The 16,971-nt window shown below is 40.6% G+C and overlaps 2 protein-coding genes across 2 annotated transcripts; both read left to right on the top strand.

Annotated features, from left to right (window-relative positions):
* Positions 1 to 10,901: 10,901 nt before the first annotated feature.
* LOC111634908 lies at positions 10,902 to 12,002 on the top strand. The gene has a single exon (XM_023379742.1). The coding sequence runs from the start codon at positions 10,902 to 10,904 to the stop codon at positions 12,000 to 12,002; it is 1,101 nt and encodes a 366-aa protein (XP_023235510.1).
* A 1,202-nt stretch (positions 12,003 to 13,204) lies between these two features.
* On the top strand, positions 13,205 to 14,255 carry LOC111634907. Its single transcript, XM_023379741.1, has 2 exons — positions 13,205 to 14,126; positions 14,191 to 14,255. The coding sequence occupies exons 1-2, from the start codon at positions 13,205 to 13,207 to the stop codon at positions 14,253 to 14,255; spliced, it is 987 nt and encodes a 328-aa protein (XP_023235509.1).
* Positions 14,256 to 16,971: the final 2,716 nt, after the last annotated feature.

Genomic DNA, 16,971 nt, shown 5'->3' with positions numbered 1-16,971 from the left:
CTTGAGGCTTGTACAGCGCTTAGGACACCCGGTCATCGCATACGCAGACGACGAGGTGGTCCTGCTTAAAGGGAACAGTAGAAGAGAGCTGGAGCAAAAGGGTGCTGACCTTATGAGCGAACTGGAGGATTGGGCTAAGGCACACAAGTTAAAATTCTCGCCCAGCAAAACTATTATAATGCTTCTTAAAGGAACCATGTGCGTAAACAGACCGCCAACGATAAAGTTATACGGCAATTCAATCAAAATGGAGAGTACGATTAAATACCTAGGTCTGACCATTGCCAAGAGTTTCGGCGTGATGGAACATATTAAGAACATCACAGGCAAAGCAGCAAATCATTTTAATTGCCTAGGCCGTATCGCCAAAGCCGAATGGGGCCTTAACCATCAAGCTATGTCCACTCTATATAAGAGCCTATTTGTGCCCATCATTACCTACGCTGCCGCGGCCTGGGCAGACAAACTCAATGCCCGCGGCAAGAGAAAGCTTATTAGTGCCCAAAGGTCTGCCCTATTGAGGGTACTAAAAGGATATAACACATGTTCGGCGGTTGCACTTCAGGTTCTTGCAAACGCACCACCCATCCATCACGATCTATGGAACGCCTATGCTCGATATTACATAAAGAGAGGAGAGAAGTTTGTCATCGATGGCCAAGAGTTCGGCGAAACAACATCATCAGTAGAGAAACTGGAAAGAAGAAGAGAGGTTGAAGCATTCTTAAAGGATAAATGGCAAACAGACTGGACAAGTAGTACTAAAGGAAGACACACATTCAAGTTACTCAGTGATATTGAACGGAGACAGCAAATGAAATGGCTACGCAGTGACTATTATTCAACGCAGTTCTTGACCGGACATGGGGATTTTCGGCAGAAGTTATACAGTTTTGCGTTGGAGGATTCACCATACTGCGAATGTGGCGAAGAAGATAGTGCGGATCACACACTTCTAAGGTGTCCAATTTTTGACAGTGAAAGAAGATCTGCGGACATCCTTATGGAACTTACCTTGGGCTCTGCATCAGGAAACAGGAACATCAATACCATTCTGACCAAAGGAAACTTCCAGAAAGTAAAGATCGTAATGAGGAACATTTTAAGGAAAAGAATGAAGATCAGAAACCAACTTTCCTAAAGACCTAACGTACACCCGTGATCATTTACCTAGTTATGGAGAACAAAAAATGTAGATAGGGCTGCATAAAGAAAAGAGGACAAGACCGCTGGTATACCTTGGGCAGGGTACAGCGGGGGCGGCCGGAGGGTGTTCTCCTGGGTGTCCCTATCTACCCATCTTGGGACCGATAAGGCTCGGCCCCAACGAAGCAATAGACTGTTGGCAAGCAGCCTCAAACATCTTAGACTCACTTTTTAAACAGGATCATCAAGAAGATGATTCGCCAGAACAAAGAGAAGTAAGGAATAAGGTGAATAAATACAGGGGTGAGACGACAAGTGCCCCTTTCGAAACGTCTGAGTTGAGGTGTGTTATCGCAAGAATGAAGAAGGGTAGGGCCCCAGGCATTGACGGAATTAATAAGACAATTTTAGACGCAGCCTACGAACTGATAGAAGGAGACTTACTGACAGGTTACAATGCATGCTTGAAATTTGGCATCTTCCCGGACGAGTGGAAACGAGGAAGGCTGGTAACCATACTTAAGCCAGGTAACAGAGACAGAGGTGACCCTAGATCTTATCGGCCAATTTGCCTTCTCCCACTCTTGGGAAAGGCTTTGGAGGGACTAATTAGGATCCGTCTTAAGAATGATATGCAGGACAGTACTGAGAATAACCAGTACGGATTTAGAGTGGGTCGCTCCACTGATGATGCGATCATAAGGCTGAGGAAAGTAATCGAAGGATCTACAGCAAGATATGTGGTAGGGATCTTCTTTGACATTGTAGGAGCCTTTGACCACCTTTGGTGGCCGAATATATTAGATGAATTAACGAAACGAAGATGTCCAGAGAACTTATTTTGGCTCATAAAAGATTACTTGCATAACAGGAGTGCTGCCATCATCGATGGGAATATGTGCACAGTAAAGCAACTACACCGAGGATGCCCCCAGGGATCTATCCTGGGTCCGGACATGTGGAACCTAGTGTTCGATAGCAACCTGAGAATGTTACAAGAAGGAAACTTTACAACAATCGCTTATGCAGATGACGAAGCTGTCGTATTAGAGGGCAACAGCAGAAGAGAACTAGAGGCCAAAGGGGAAGTATTAATGACAAGCCTAGAGAAATGGGCAACTGCCCATAAACTAAGATTCTCAACGGAAAAAACGGTAATGGTGATGATGAAGGGGTCGTTAAGCGAAGAAAGGCCGCCGATCATAAAATTATACGGCACAAACGTAAAGATGCAAAAAACCGTTAAGTACTTAGGCCTTACCATCGGCAAAAACTTTAGTATAGTAGAACATGTTAAACAAATAACGAGCAAAGCCACGAACTATTTTAACTGCCTCGGACGTATCGCTAAGGCGGAATGGGGCTTAAACAATAAGGCAATGCATACCATATATAAAGGGCTCTTCGTGCCGATCATAGTATACGCTGCAGCGGCATGGGCAGATAAGATTAACGCCGTAAGCAAAAGAAAGCTCGTAAGTGCACAAAGGACAGCCTTACTGCGAACGCTAAAAGGATACAAGACATGTTCCGCAGCAGCATTGGAAGTAATCGCAAACGCTCTACCTATTGAGCTGGAAATCTACAAGGCAAGTGCCCGATATAGTATAAGGAAAGGCAAAGGATTTACAATAAAAGGAAGAGAGTTCGGTGCAACATCAACAGTGGAAGAAAGAAGAGACAGACGAAAAGAAGTAGAGGATTTCTTACACGAGATCTGGCAGAATGAATGGAACACCATACAGAAAGGACGTCATACTTATGGATACATCAGCAACATAGAAGACCGCAGGAAAATGAAATGGCTAAAAAGTGACTTTTACGTAACACAGTTCCTGACAGGACACGGGGACTTTAGACAAAAGTTACATAGCTTCGCTTTGAGTCCTACCCCAGAGTGTGAGTGTGGGCAACTTGACAGTGCGGAGCACGTGCTATTCAACTGTGACATCTATAACCAGGAAAGACGAGAGTCGGATCTACTGATGGAGTTATCGTTGAGGACGGAAGTGAATGAAGATGATAGAAGAAAAGTAATTGCAAAACGGAACTTCCAGCAAACAAGAAGAGTGATGCGGAAAATCTTAAGAAAAAGGAGTACAATAAGAAGAGTTATAGAATAAGAAGACCTAACGTACACCCGAGGAAATCATAAATGAATAAGGAGAACAAAATTGTAGATAGGGTAGCATAAAGAAAAGAGGACAAGACCGCTGGTATACCTTGGGCAGGGTACAGCGGGGGCGGCTGGAGGGTGTTCTCCTGGGTGTCCCTATCTACCCATTATGGAAAGTACAGAAAAATATAAACGTATACAAGTACCGGGGGTTGGGGGAGAAGTGCCTGCTTCTCAGATACCTAGGAGAGTTAGTAGAAGTAGAAGTATGGGTGATAGTGTGGAGATGGATCAGTGTGGTGATACGGATTCTTTGGATAGCTTGAGGCAATTAGATGGAGTTCATTATGAATTGAATAAAATATGTTTAGATAAAAGGATTACTGTGGCACTTAATAGTAAATTACAGGATCTTTTTGGAGAAGTTTCTAATATTGTTCAGGTTTTAGTGTTGGAAAATCAACGTTTAAAGGGCAGAATTCAGCAGTTAGAAAATACTAAGATAGGTATTCAAGAAAGGCTAATGAATACTTATGCAGAAAAGGCTAAAAGTCAAATTAAGGAATCATCAAAAAAAGTAAAGGATAATAAATTAGTGTTAATCAAGGGTAAAGAAGATTTATCTAGTGATGAGGTTAGGCGTCGGTTTCTCACATCTATGAATCCGAGTATTGATAAAATAAGGATTGTAGGGGTAAGAAAATTGAGATCAAACGGAATAGCAGTCAATTTGGCTGCGGATATAGATAAAGAAAAGATTTTGAATCTTGATACTTTAGATAGTGCTGGATTGAATGTACAAGTGCCGGTTCGAAGGAAACCTCGGATGATTTTGATAGGAGTGCCAAAAGAAATAATGGCTGAAGATCTTTTACAGGTTATTTATAATTTAAATTTAGATTATTTATATCAGAATAAAATTGATTATGAAGATTTTAAATCACAATTTAGGTTGGTATACCGAACTGGTAGACGTAGGGAATTTTTGACAAATTGGGTAATTGAGGTAACTTCATGGTTAAGACATAGATTATTGGATTTAGGAAGACTATTTATAGAATATAGAAGTTGTGTTGTTAAAGATTATTATGAAATTTCTAAATGTTTTAAATGTCAGTTGTTTGGCCATGTAGCTAAGTTCTGTCGGAGTGATAGTGATATGTGTTATAAATGTGGAATATCTGGTCATAGATCAAGAGATTGTATTGGACAGGTTGAGCGAATTTGTATACCATGTAGGCAATTGAAAAAACCATATTCTCATTTTTCGCGTAGTGGGGACTGCTGCTCATATCAATTGGCTATATCTAGGTATAAACAATTAATTGATTATGGCTAATAGGACTATTGTTGATAATGGTATAGGAATAATACAGATTAATATGCAGCGTAAGAAGTCGGTCCCTGGTGAATTGTTAAGCTTGGTTGAAAAAGGTTGGGGAAATATATTGTTGTTACAGGAGCCGTATTCGGTGCGGAATAAGGTGATAGGTTTTGGAGTTAAAACTAGAGTGGTACAGAGTTCTCAGAGAACACCGTGGTCCGCTATAGTGATTTTAGATGACTCATGGTCGTTGTTGGAATTGGGTTATTTGTCTTCAGATACTTGTGTTGCGGCACAAGTTTCTAGTCAAGACGAAAAATTTTATATAGCTAGTATGTATTTCCCACCGAGTGGTAATATAGATGACAATTTAGCTGAACTTGAGCGATTACTGTTAGTTTTTCATGGTAGTAAATATATTATAGGTATGGATTCAAATGCTAAATCAGTATTATGGGGTGCGCCAAGTAATGATGATAGAGGTATTAAATTAATGACGGTAATTTCTAAATGGAATAGTTTGATAGTTAATGACCAGAGTGATATTCCAACCTTTTCTTCGACTACGGGTGAATCGTTTGTAGATGTTGTTTTAATGTCTGATAATATGTATAAATTAGTTTCAAATTGTTTAGTAACATATCAATATACAACTAGCGATCATGCCCTAATTTGTTACAGATTAAATATGTTGTCTAATGATTATAATAAAGATTCTTTCTCCTTTCAAAGATATAGTAAAGTGAATTGGCATAAGTTTCGGGGAATTTTGGATAAGTTATTAGGTTCGAATATAGGAACATGGATTGTAAATAAGAGAGATGTAATATCATATTGTGACCATATACATAACAGTTTATATAAGACAATGAAAATTATGTTTTCTGGCCCCTTTAAGGGTAGATTAAAACCATCATGGTGGGATGATGAATTAGAATTGCTAAGAGCTAAAGTTTGTAGACTTAAACGTTTGTATCAACGTGAAAAGGATTTTTTGGTTAAAGATAATATCTTACAGGAGTATAAAACAACAAATAAATATTACAAGAAATTAGTTCAGGATAGAAAGAAACAAAGTTGGAAGGATTATGTTTCGTCTGTTTCTCTTCGTGATTTATGGGGTATGCCATATAAATTAGTGCAGGGAAAGTTGAAGATGAAGGAGATTTTGGATGTTGCCAAGTTGAAAGACGGATATGCGTCTGATTGGGATGAATCAGTTAAATTTTTCTTGGATACTTTATTTGTTGATGATGATATGCATAATGAAAATGTACATCAAATAGATGTTAGATTACAGAATAAATATTATGTTAATAATATGGTTGTAGATATGTTTACGAAACAGGAATTGATGAAAGTAATTAGAGATTCTAGAGGGAAAAAGGCTCCGGGGATGGACCAGATTACATATAATATATTAGATCAATCATTGTCAGTGTTGGGTAAACATTTGCTTTGTTTATATAATTTGTGTTTAGTTTTTAGGATTTTTCCCACTAGGTGGAAAGTTTCACGAGTGGTAATCTTTTTAAAAGATAGAACTAGAGATCGTTCTAATCCTAGATCTTATCGTCCGATATGTCTTTTGTCTCTAATAGGAAAGATTTTTGAAAGATTATTGAAATTGCGTCTAAGTAAATTGTTTTCATTTAGAATTAATAGATGGCAGTTTGGTTTTAGACCTTGTTTGTCTACCACTGATGCTATATATCAATTGAAGAAATGGACCATTGAGTCTTCTACTAAATATGTTTTGGGAATATTTTTTGATGTTGTTGGCGCATTTGACTATATCTGGTGGCCCAGTGTATTACATTCTTTACGTATGTGGAATTGTCCTTATGATATTTATTGTATAATATCAGATTATTTAAGTTATCGTAAAATATATTATAAAGAGGGAACTAGGATGATTTCTAAATGGGCTCAGCGTGGTTGCCCACAGGGATCCGTGTTAGGACCCTAATTGTGGAATTATGTCTTCAACTCCACTTTAGATTTACTTAATAGTTTTGGTGTAAAATATATTGCATATGCGGATGACCTTGCTGTTTTCATCGAGGCAAATAGTCGTCATGGGTTGGAGTGTACTGGTCAATTAGTTATTGACGCTTTGGTGAATCATTTATATGGTTTAAAGTTACAATTATCATCAACTAAGTCAATGATGATGTTGTTGAGGGGTCGGCTTAGTTCGGATCGTCCCCCCAGATTGGTTTTAAATAATATGCCTTTGAAGATGGCTAAGGTGGTCCGTTATCTGGGAATTAAGCTGGGTCCGGATTTCAACCCGATGCCACATATTGATTATATTGTAGACAAGACAACATCACAGTTTTATAGATTGCAGCGCCTGGCAGGTTCGGGGTGGGGGCTTCGGCTTCCTGCCCTTAGAATTTTGTACAGGTGTCTGTATATACCAGTGATGGTCTACGCAGCTGGAGTGTGGGGCGAAGGACTTAAGCTCCCTCACCGTGGGAAATTATTAAGTTCTCAACGTAAAATATTATTGATGATCACCCGAGCGTATAATACTATTTCTACACCTGCTTTACAGGTGTTGGCTAATGAAATGCCTATTGATTTGGTTTTGAATTTTGAATATTATAAATATTTAATTAAGAAGGGTGTTCCTTTTATATTGGATGATATTTATTTTCAGCAGGGTCTTTCGCTTTGCGAATATAAACAGATATTGAATAGGGTTAAAGTTTATTTTATTGAAAAGTGGTGTTGCAGATGGCAATTTGAAACAAGGGGTAGGTTAACATTTAATTATTTTCCCTCTATTAAAGAAAGGATGTTGATGCATTGGGTTGTGCCGGATTTCTATTTGTGCCAAGTACTGTCAGGTCATGGTGATTTTTATGATAAATTATATTCCTTTAAATTGGTATCTTCTAAATATTGTGAATGTGGCATGTTGGACTCTTTGGCCCATTTCTTATTAGACTGTCCGCTGCTTTCGCAGGTTAGAAAAAATACGATACTTGAAAATAAAAGTATGGCAATAGTTTATGGTTTGGTTAATAAACAGGAAACTTATACTAAATTTGAAACAGTGGTTACTGATATGATAAAAGTTAGAATTGATTTACGTTTTAAATAATTTTACTTCTTTTATCTTTATTGATATTTTAGTACTGATTTTAATTTTTTATTATTATTGTTGTTTTTATTAAGGTTGTTTATATTTGAGATTTAGTTATTATTATACGTTTTGAATTGTCCAGATTGTTTTGTTATATTGTATTATATTGTATTTTATTGTATAGTTGAATATTTAGGGCTTATTAATTTTAATTTAGGATTTTTGCTGCTGGTAAGTCATGTGACAGGTACAGCAGATGTTAGGACGGTGAGGGACAGCTGTCCCTATCTACCGGGGCCGAGACCCTACAGCTTTTGGTGTGACCGTTTTGTTTTTCCGATCGATTCTTTGATTGTTCGTTGATTTCGTGTCGAGTACACTTTCTCTGTTGGTCACTAAGCTAGTCTCTTGGTATCTGCTGGCCTACTCGCGGCGGCCCTGTTGCCCTGTCTCTGGGGTGCTAACAGCAGACAAAAGGCAGTTTTCACTGCCACTCTTTGTTTTTCCTAATAGTTTACTCTTTTTATTTTTTAGGTATGTGTGGTGACGACATGCCAGGACCAAGTAAGGTCCACCCACAAGAAGGAAGAAGTCAACTTCTGAAGATAAGAGAAAATCTAGAACAATACATGAAAGATAATCCAAATTCGAAATTCGGAACCCAGATCCATTTCAGGACGGTGATGGATTTTTTTGATCAGATGATTGAAATATACGGAAAGACATTCCAAAGTGAAGGAACAGCAATAGGAGAATTGACTGAGAAAGTGGAACAGCTCCTGAAGATGAATGCCGTAAGTCCGGCGAAGACTACGTATGCTGATAAAGTAAAGGTAAGTCCTGTTTCTTCCTCTAGCGGGGGCACAGTGGTGTTGGTGGAAAGTGATAACAAGGATGAAGAAGCAGAGGGAATAAAAAGAAGATTAAAGGAAAAGTTGAACCCAAAAATCTTGGGTATGGGAGTTAGAAATGTCAGGAAAGTAAGGAACAAAAGCCTGCTTATTGAAATAGAAGGCAGCAAGAAAGGAGAGGATCTTATTAAAGAAATTAACCAGATCCCAGACTTAAAGGCAAGAGAACCAAGAAGGATTCAGCCAAGGGTAACAATCTTCAACGTGCCATCAAGCGTGGATAAGAGTGAAATAACTGAGAGTTTATATAATCAAAATGAAGGAATTCAAAGCACATATTCAGAATATGAAGAGTTCTTGAAAGATATCACAATTAGAACTAAATTTGGTAGGAAAAGAGAGGTTAAGCATTGGATATGTGAGGTGAGCCCTAGACTGCGGAAAATCTTATTAAAGTTAAAGAAAGTAAATATTGAGTGGGTGCGTTGTGGAATAGAAGAAAATTATAATATTATACAGTGCTTCAGGTGCTGTCGATACGGGCACTTTGCGAAGGAATGCCATAGTGAAAGAAGTTATTGTAACTATTGTGGAGGAGATCATAGACTGAGTGAATGCAAAAATCAAGGAACGGCGCCAAACTGTATCAATTGTATCAGAAATAAGGCGACTACATTCGCACACCCGGCGAATCATCATTCGTGTGTGGAGAGGCAAAAAGTGATTAAAGCTATTGTAAATAGAATCAATTATGGATAGTAACAGCCAAGGAGACATTAAGAGGATTAACCAAAATGAAATAGTAAGGACAAAAATAAGGATTGTGCAGGCGAACCTGGGAAGAGGAATAGCGGCGGTGTCCCAGATGGTGGCCTGGGCAAATGAAAACGCCGATATACTGCTAATACAGGAACCATACCAAAAGAAGGGAGTTCCCCTGGGATGGCCAATGAGGACAAGGAAGTTATATTATAGTGAGAATGAGGATCCAATATGGTCGATTATCTGTTTAAATAAACTGGAACTAAGTGTCACATTATTGACAAGGTACTGCACAAATGTTCAGACTGTGATAGAATTAAACATGGAGACTGAGAGATGGATTATCGCCAGTGTGTATTTCCCAAAAGACAGTGACATTACACAATTAATTTTAGGATTAGAAAGGATGGTACGAGAATATAAGGAAATGGTTGATTAGGAGCCAGTATGCAGGTGAATTCTGTATATGTTCAGATAGCCGATCAGCGCTATCAGCGCTGGAAGATCTAAATGGAAGGCATAATCTCACACAAGAAATATGGAAAATTATAATTAAAATTAAGGACGACAGTAGAAACCGAATCCAGGTTACGTTCGCATGGGTGAAGGCGCACGTGGGTATATCTGGCAATGAGGAAGCAGACAAATAAGCAAAGAGGAGTTGCCAAATAGGAATTAGAGAATCATATAAAAGGGTTTCAATAGAAGTACTGAAATCTAAGGTAAAGAAAGAATATATAGGAAAATGGCAAGAGAGATGGAACACGGACGATGGAGGCAGGTGGACATTTGAATTCTTCCCTGATATACAAAAGAGGCTTGCAAATAAACACTTTGTTCCAACACATAGTGTTTCGGGTATACTTACAAACCATGGAGAATTTAACAGTTATCTAATGAAGTATGGGCATGCCGATTCGGAGCTTTGTGAGACTTGTGATACGGTGGAAGATGCAAACCATGTAATTTACCACTGTGTCCGCCTAGAGGGGAGCAGGCACGCTCTTCGTTGCGACTGCATAAAAAATGGTCAGCTCTGGCCGGCCACACCACAAGGACTGTTTGAAACAAGAAGTCTTTATAAATTGTTTTTAGAATTAACCAACAACTATTATAAATTTAAAAATAATAACGTGTAGTGATGCTCAACACGCGATTATACTGTGTTTAAAATATCGTGTATCGAGGATGTAACAGGAGGCACACAATTGTTAATTAAGGTGTATAATGTTAAGTTAGAATAAAATTTTTCTCTGCAAAGCTAAGCGTAGCAGAGAAGCACTAAAATGGAACAGCTCGACCGGGCCGGACAAGGGAACCTGTCCCGGGAGAGTAGGGTTCCGACAAAATTGAAAAAAAAAAAAAAATTGTCCCTATCTACCGGGCAGGGTGCCCCAATTGTATCGTTGTGCTTTATAGTGAGCTATTTCGTGCGTCTTTGGCGTCAGTTTTGCCTTGCAAATTTGCTCTCCTTGTAAGTGCGATAACGAAACCAAGGGGAAGTAGTAACTGTACCTCCAAGTGGTCCTGCCCGCAAGTAGCCCCTCGTGGGCGAAACTAAACAGTTACTGCGTTTCTTACTATTAAAAAACAGTCCTTTTAAGGACTATGGCAAAGAGACAGAAAACCTCTGATACAGACGACGAGGTGTCGTCGCAGGAAATGGAAGTTTCCCTGCATGATGAACGAATTATAACGGCAGAAGGAATCAGAGATAATATAGAGGAGTATATGCTGAACAGTGGCAAAAGTCGGATAAACTCCAAAAGCCACGTGAGCTACGTGGTTGAACAAATCGATAAATTAATAGACTTATTTCGCCACAAAGAAGAAGCGGTACCGTTGCAAGCCGCAATGGAAAACATCAGCAAAAAGCTGGATCAAGTTTTGAATAAACAGACTTCTTTTCCGCAAAGTTATGCACAGGTTACTGCACCTAAGAAGACAAGTAAACCTAAAGAGGTTATTTTGGTGGAACCGTCGAAAGAAGGAGATGATCCTGAATATACAAAAGAACAGTTAAAGAAGAAAGTGGATCCAAAGAAGATAGGAGTCGGTATACAGGCAGTCCGTAAACTGCGTAAGGGAGGGATTGCCATTGAACTTAATAGTGTTGAAGACAAGAATAAACTTCGTAAAGAAATAGAAGAAAAGACGGGCCTTAGGACAAGGGAGCCCGCGAAGAAGCGACCAAGACTAATCATCTATGGGGTGGCTAAGGACACTCCGAAAGAAGAAATACTGGATTGTCTTTATGAACAGAATGAAGTTTTGAGCACAGGTATGACAATGGAGGAGTATGCCAAGGAGATTGAGTTAAAGTTCCAATTTGGAAGTAGAGAGAAAAGAACAGTAAATTGGGTGATTGAGGTCACTCCAAAAGTGAGACAGATGTTGTTGCCAAGGAAAAAGATCAATCTAGGTTGGTCACGCTGTGGCATTGAAGATTATATCAATGTGGCACAATGCTTCAAATGTTGCAAAATAGGACACATTGCCAAAAATTGTCCTGAGAAGGACATAGTATGTAGTCAATGTGGTAATAACCACAAGTATCGGGATTGTCCCAATAAACATAGAGTGGAATGTTGCAATTGTAAACGAGAGAAATTAAGAGAAGTGAGCCATAATGCCTTTGATAAGAAATGCCCTTTAGTGCAAAAGGTACGTCGACTCATAATTGCTAAGATCGATTATGGCAGTCAATAATAGAAATATAAAGATTAAAATGGTTCAAGTGAACGTGCAAAGATCGATAGCGGCTACATTGGCACTGACTAAAACGATGGAAAAACTTGATATAGCTTTGGTGCAGGAGCCCTATTGTTACAGGGGTGTACCAGGCTATTTAAGAACATCATATAGAACTCTATATAATGTAGATGAAGGAGTAAGACCAAGAACAATGGCTATAGTGAACAATACGTCAATACCAGTGTTNAGAGATTACGTACAGTAAAATCCCAATATCATATGTAAAAAGGAGATTAAGACAAAGTACAGTAGAAATATGGCAAGAAGAATGGAGTAATGGGAGGAATGGTAGACATACTTTTTGGTTGCTTCCCAGTGTTGAAGAACGGACTAGAGAACTTAGATGGCTAACACCAAACTTCTATTTAACTCAGCTTCTGACGAATCACTGCAATACGAAAGATTATCTCAAAAGAATCAATAAAGTGCAGGATACCTTATGTGTGTGCGGAAACGGGATGCATAGTCTGGAGCATCTTCTGGAAGAGTGCAGTAAGTACGAACAGGAACGTCTGCAATTTCAGCTGCAAGCGAAAGACGTCATTCATACAAGTGAGATAGACCTTTATATGTGCCTCAGACACAGGGACTTAGTGCGGGAATTGCAGAACTTCACGCGGAGAATATTGTCGTGAAAGGGATACGAGTTGTATCCTGGTATTGTAATCAAGTGTACTAGGTTTAAGGCAAGAGCCTTTTGTATATATTTGTTATTTTATTTTATTTATTGTTATAATTGTACAAGATATACAAGATAAATTGAATAAAGAAAAGTCTCCCTTGTTATACGGATAGTGGGACAAGGGTGATGCTGATCCCCATTGGGGAAATGATGATTACCAAAAAAAAAAAAAAAAAAAAAAATGTCCCTATCTACCGGGGCCGAGACCCTAAAGCGATTTTGTGTGCGATTTGTGAGCTCTTTTTCGAAGCGAACCAAGTTTTCGAAGTGTTACTCACTTTTATCTAGTGTCTACTAGAAGCTATCTATCGCAGTACACCGCTCTTGTCTCCAGCTGCTGACCTACACGTGGTGGCCCTGTTTCCCCTTCTTAATGGGGTGCTAACAGCAGCTGTTAACGGCACTTTTCAGTGCCATTTACTTATTATCTTTATCTTACTCTTAATTCTTCTCCCCTGTCACTTCCTTCCAGGCTATGCGTAGGGACGAGGAATCCGTTACCCCGACTGAGGGGCAAGCCGAGCAAGGGATGGTGGAGCTATTCACCATCAGGGACGAGCTCGAGCAATACATGGAGGAGAACCCAAACTCCAAGTTTGGGACAAAAACTCACTCCCGTAGTATACTTGAGTTCTTTGACAGAATGATCAATGTATACAAAACAACCAAGAAGCCAGCAAATACAGAAATAGAAGCAATCTCCAAGAAGCTTGACCAGCTGATAGAGGACGGTAAAATGAGACATCAACCAGTACCAACCTATGCGGAGAAGGCCAAGGGACCCACACCCGCATCGAAGACAAACCACAAAACATCAGTTATCATCGTAGAAAGTGTTGACCAAAAGGAGGACGCAGAAACCATAAAGAAGAAGCTGAAACAACACCTCAACCCGAAGGCCCTCAAGGTGGGCATAACCAAAGTCAGGAAGATAAGAAATCAAAGCATCCTAGTGGAGCTGGAGAAACAAGGAAGTGAAGGCAACATCATCGAAGAGATCTGCAAAATTGAGAAACTAACCGCAAGAGAACCTAAAAGGATCTTACCCAAAATAGCGATTTACAACGTACCAGCCGACATCGGGAGGGAAGGAATCAAAGAGGCTATATACCAACAAAATATGAAGATAGCAGAACACTACTCGAACCAGGAAGATTACGAAAAGGACATTAACATCAAGTATAAATGGGGCAGAAGACCCGAGGTGAACCACTGGGTTTGCGAGGTGGCGCCCAAACTTAAGAAAATACTATCAAGAATAAAGAAAATCAACATAGACTGGGTTAGATGCAGCGTCGACGACTACTACAACATAGTCCAGTGTTTCAGATGCTGCAAATACGGACACTTTGCTAAAGAATGTTCAAGCGATCGGGCCTTCTGTAACCACTGTGGGGGTGACCACAAATACGCGGAATGTAAAAATAAGAGCAAGGCACCTAGCTGCATCAACTGCATTAGGAACAAGGCAAACAACTTCGTCCACAAAGCCAACGATAACTGCTGCAGTGAAAGAACAAGAATAATCAGAAGCATCCAAGCCAAAACCAACTATGGATAAAGCCATCTACCAGAATGAGGAAAGTATATCATTCAGCGAAAATCAACCATCCTTAAATATACTGCAAAATAACTTAGGACGTGGTGTTGCGGCTGTCTCCCAGTTGGTAGCCAACCATACTACCCATGCCGGGGTATTGCTGCTGCAAGAGCCATACCAAAAGGACGGCGAACCACTCGGATGGCCAATACAGATGAAGAAACTGTACCACTGCGAGAATGAAGCACCCTGGACGATGATTGGTATCACAGATCCTGATCTCTGCTGCCTTCTCCTAACGCAACATTGTAATGCCCACCAAACGTTCATCGAGATTAACAACAATGGTCAACACTGGATTATGGGGAGCGTCTACGTGCCAATGGACTCAGACATGAACACAGCCCTAAAGGATATCGAAGCTGTACTGGATAAATACAACAACACGCATAGAATCGTCATAGGCGGGGACTTCAACGCGCACTCATACGTCTGGTTCGAAGACGAAACCGACGACAGAGGCGCGGCCATTGAGGAACTCGCCGGTGAGAAGGACCTGTACTTCCTAAACGAACCTGGGAATCCGAGCACATTCGAGAGTAGCAACGGCACCTCTAACGTAGACTTAACCATTTGCAACAAGCATGCCCTTAACTACATCAACGAGTGGAAGGTTTTGGACAACATCACTCTCTCCGACCACCGGTACATCACATGTAAAATAACCAACTTCATCAAGCCAAGTCAGAATATCAAGAAATACAACCTACGAAGAGCAAACTGGAATAACATCATTAACACGATCAAAACAACAGGCTACACCTTCGAAGACATCCATACCGAAAGAGAAGCAGAAGAAGCCACCAACAACTTCCTTAACCTACTCACCAAAACTATCGAACGACACATCCCTCTCTTCAACAACAAGGAAAGGATCGTCCGCTGGTGGAGCAGAGACCTTCAGATACACAAAAATAAGCTAAAGGCCAAAAGAAGAAAGTACCAAAAATGCAAGAACCAAACGACGAGAAGTCAACTAAAAGAATCATATCTTGAGGAACAGAAGAAATATAAAGAACACATACGGCAAGCAAAAAAGACCAGCTGGGAGGACTTCTGTACAAGATCCTCAGTGGACCCATGGAGCATACTATACAAACTAGGAACTAACAAAATAAAGAAGAAATTCCAACTAACGGACTTAAGAAATAGCAACGGTGAGAGAGGATCAAACACCAAGGAATGTCTAACATTTCTGCTGGACGAGTTCTTCAAAAATGATGACCCATCCGGAGACAATCTCCAACATAGTACCATCAGGAACAACCTAAAGCATAAGACCAACGGCCAGGACACACCGGAATTTACAACTAAGGAAATCAACTGGGCCCTAGCAAAATTCAAGAAGGGAAAGGCACCAGGACACGACGGCCTTACCATCGAAATAATCCAATACCTGAATAACAGTATACCAACACTTCTCCAATCGCTATGCAACTGCTGCCTTCGTAATGGCATCTTCCCAAGTTATTGGAAGAAGGCCACGGTAGTACCTATCTACAAAGGCAAGGGTAAAGATGTCAGCCAAACGAAAAGCTACAGACCGATCTGCCTAATCCCCATATTGGGCAAACTATTGGATCGCCTGATAACAAAAAGATTAACCGACTGGATGTACAACCATCACCCCCTCCACCCCAACCAATATGGGTTTAGGGAGGGCACAAGTGCCGAAGATGCGATCAACAGAATCGTCAAGCAGATGCAGGTGTGCAAGTCAACAGCCACATGGACTGCCGTTGTTAGCCTCGACATACAAGGCGCATTCGACAGTGCCTGGTGGCCACTTCTGCTCTCCAAACTAGAAGAAATACAGTGCCCTAACAACTTATACAACATAATCAGCGACTACTTCAGAAGCCGCTCAGCGACACTCAAATACGGAGAAGACTATGCATCGAAACAAGTAACCATCGGCTGTCCACAGGGCTCGTGTTCCGGCCCGCTCTACTGGAGCATCATCCTAGACGATTTACTTCGGCGTGGGTTCATGTGTGAGGGTCACGTTACCGCCTACGCGGACGATATCCTCCTGATCACATCAGCTAACAGCAGAGATAAACTCGAAAGAGTTACCAACAACATGCTGCAGAAGATCCACAACTGGGGTACCGACAACAAATTGATTTTCAACCCCAATAAGACGTATGCCCTAATAATGACGAAATACAACGTGGAGAAGCGGCACCCAAAACTACACCTAAACAACGTGCAGGTGAACATCTCTCCGACGCTGGATTACCTGGGAATTACCCTGGACGACAAACTAAGTTGGATTCCACACGTCGAAAACGTAATGAAGAAGACGAGCAACCTCTTCGCATGGTTCACAAAAGTCGCAAGAAGAGACTGGGGACTTTCTGGGATGGCGCTAAAGAAGATATATCAAGGTGCCATTGTCCCTATGGCCGTGTACGGTGCCTGTGCGTGGGGTGATAGCTCATCACATACCCACATTCGCAGGAAGTTACTAGCCATTCAACGAAGAATCCTGCTACGGACTACAAGAGCGTACCGCACGGTCTCAAACGACGCCCTGCACGTGCTCGCCGGAGTCCTACCACTGGATCTCGAGGTCAAACTGAGGAAGGACAACTACCAACCACGTACAGAAGACACCGCTCCCAGCTACATCACCATCA

The sequence above is a fragment of the Centruroides sculpturatus genome, unplaced genomic scaffold, assembly GCF_000671375.1.
Source record: "Centruroides sculpturatus isolate CEXI.00-Female unplaced genomic scaffold, Cexi_2.0 scaffold885, whole genome shotgun sequence".
Classification (NCBI taxonomy): Eukaryota; Metazoa; Arthropoda; class Arachnida; order Scorpiones; family Buthidae; genus Centruroides; species Centruroides sculpturatus.
This window is presented reverse-complemented; position numbering and strand designations above follow the sequence as displayed.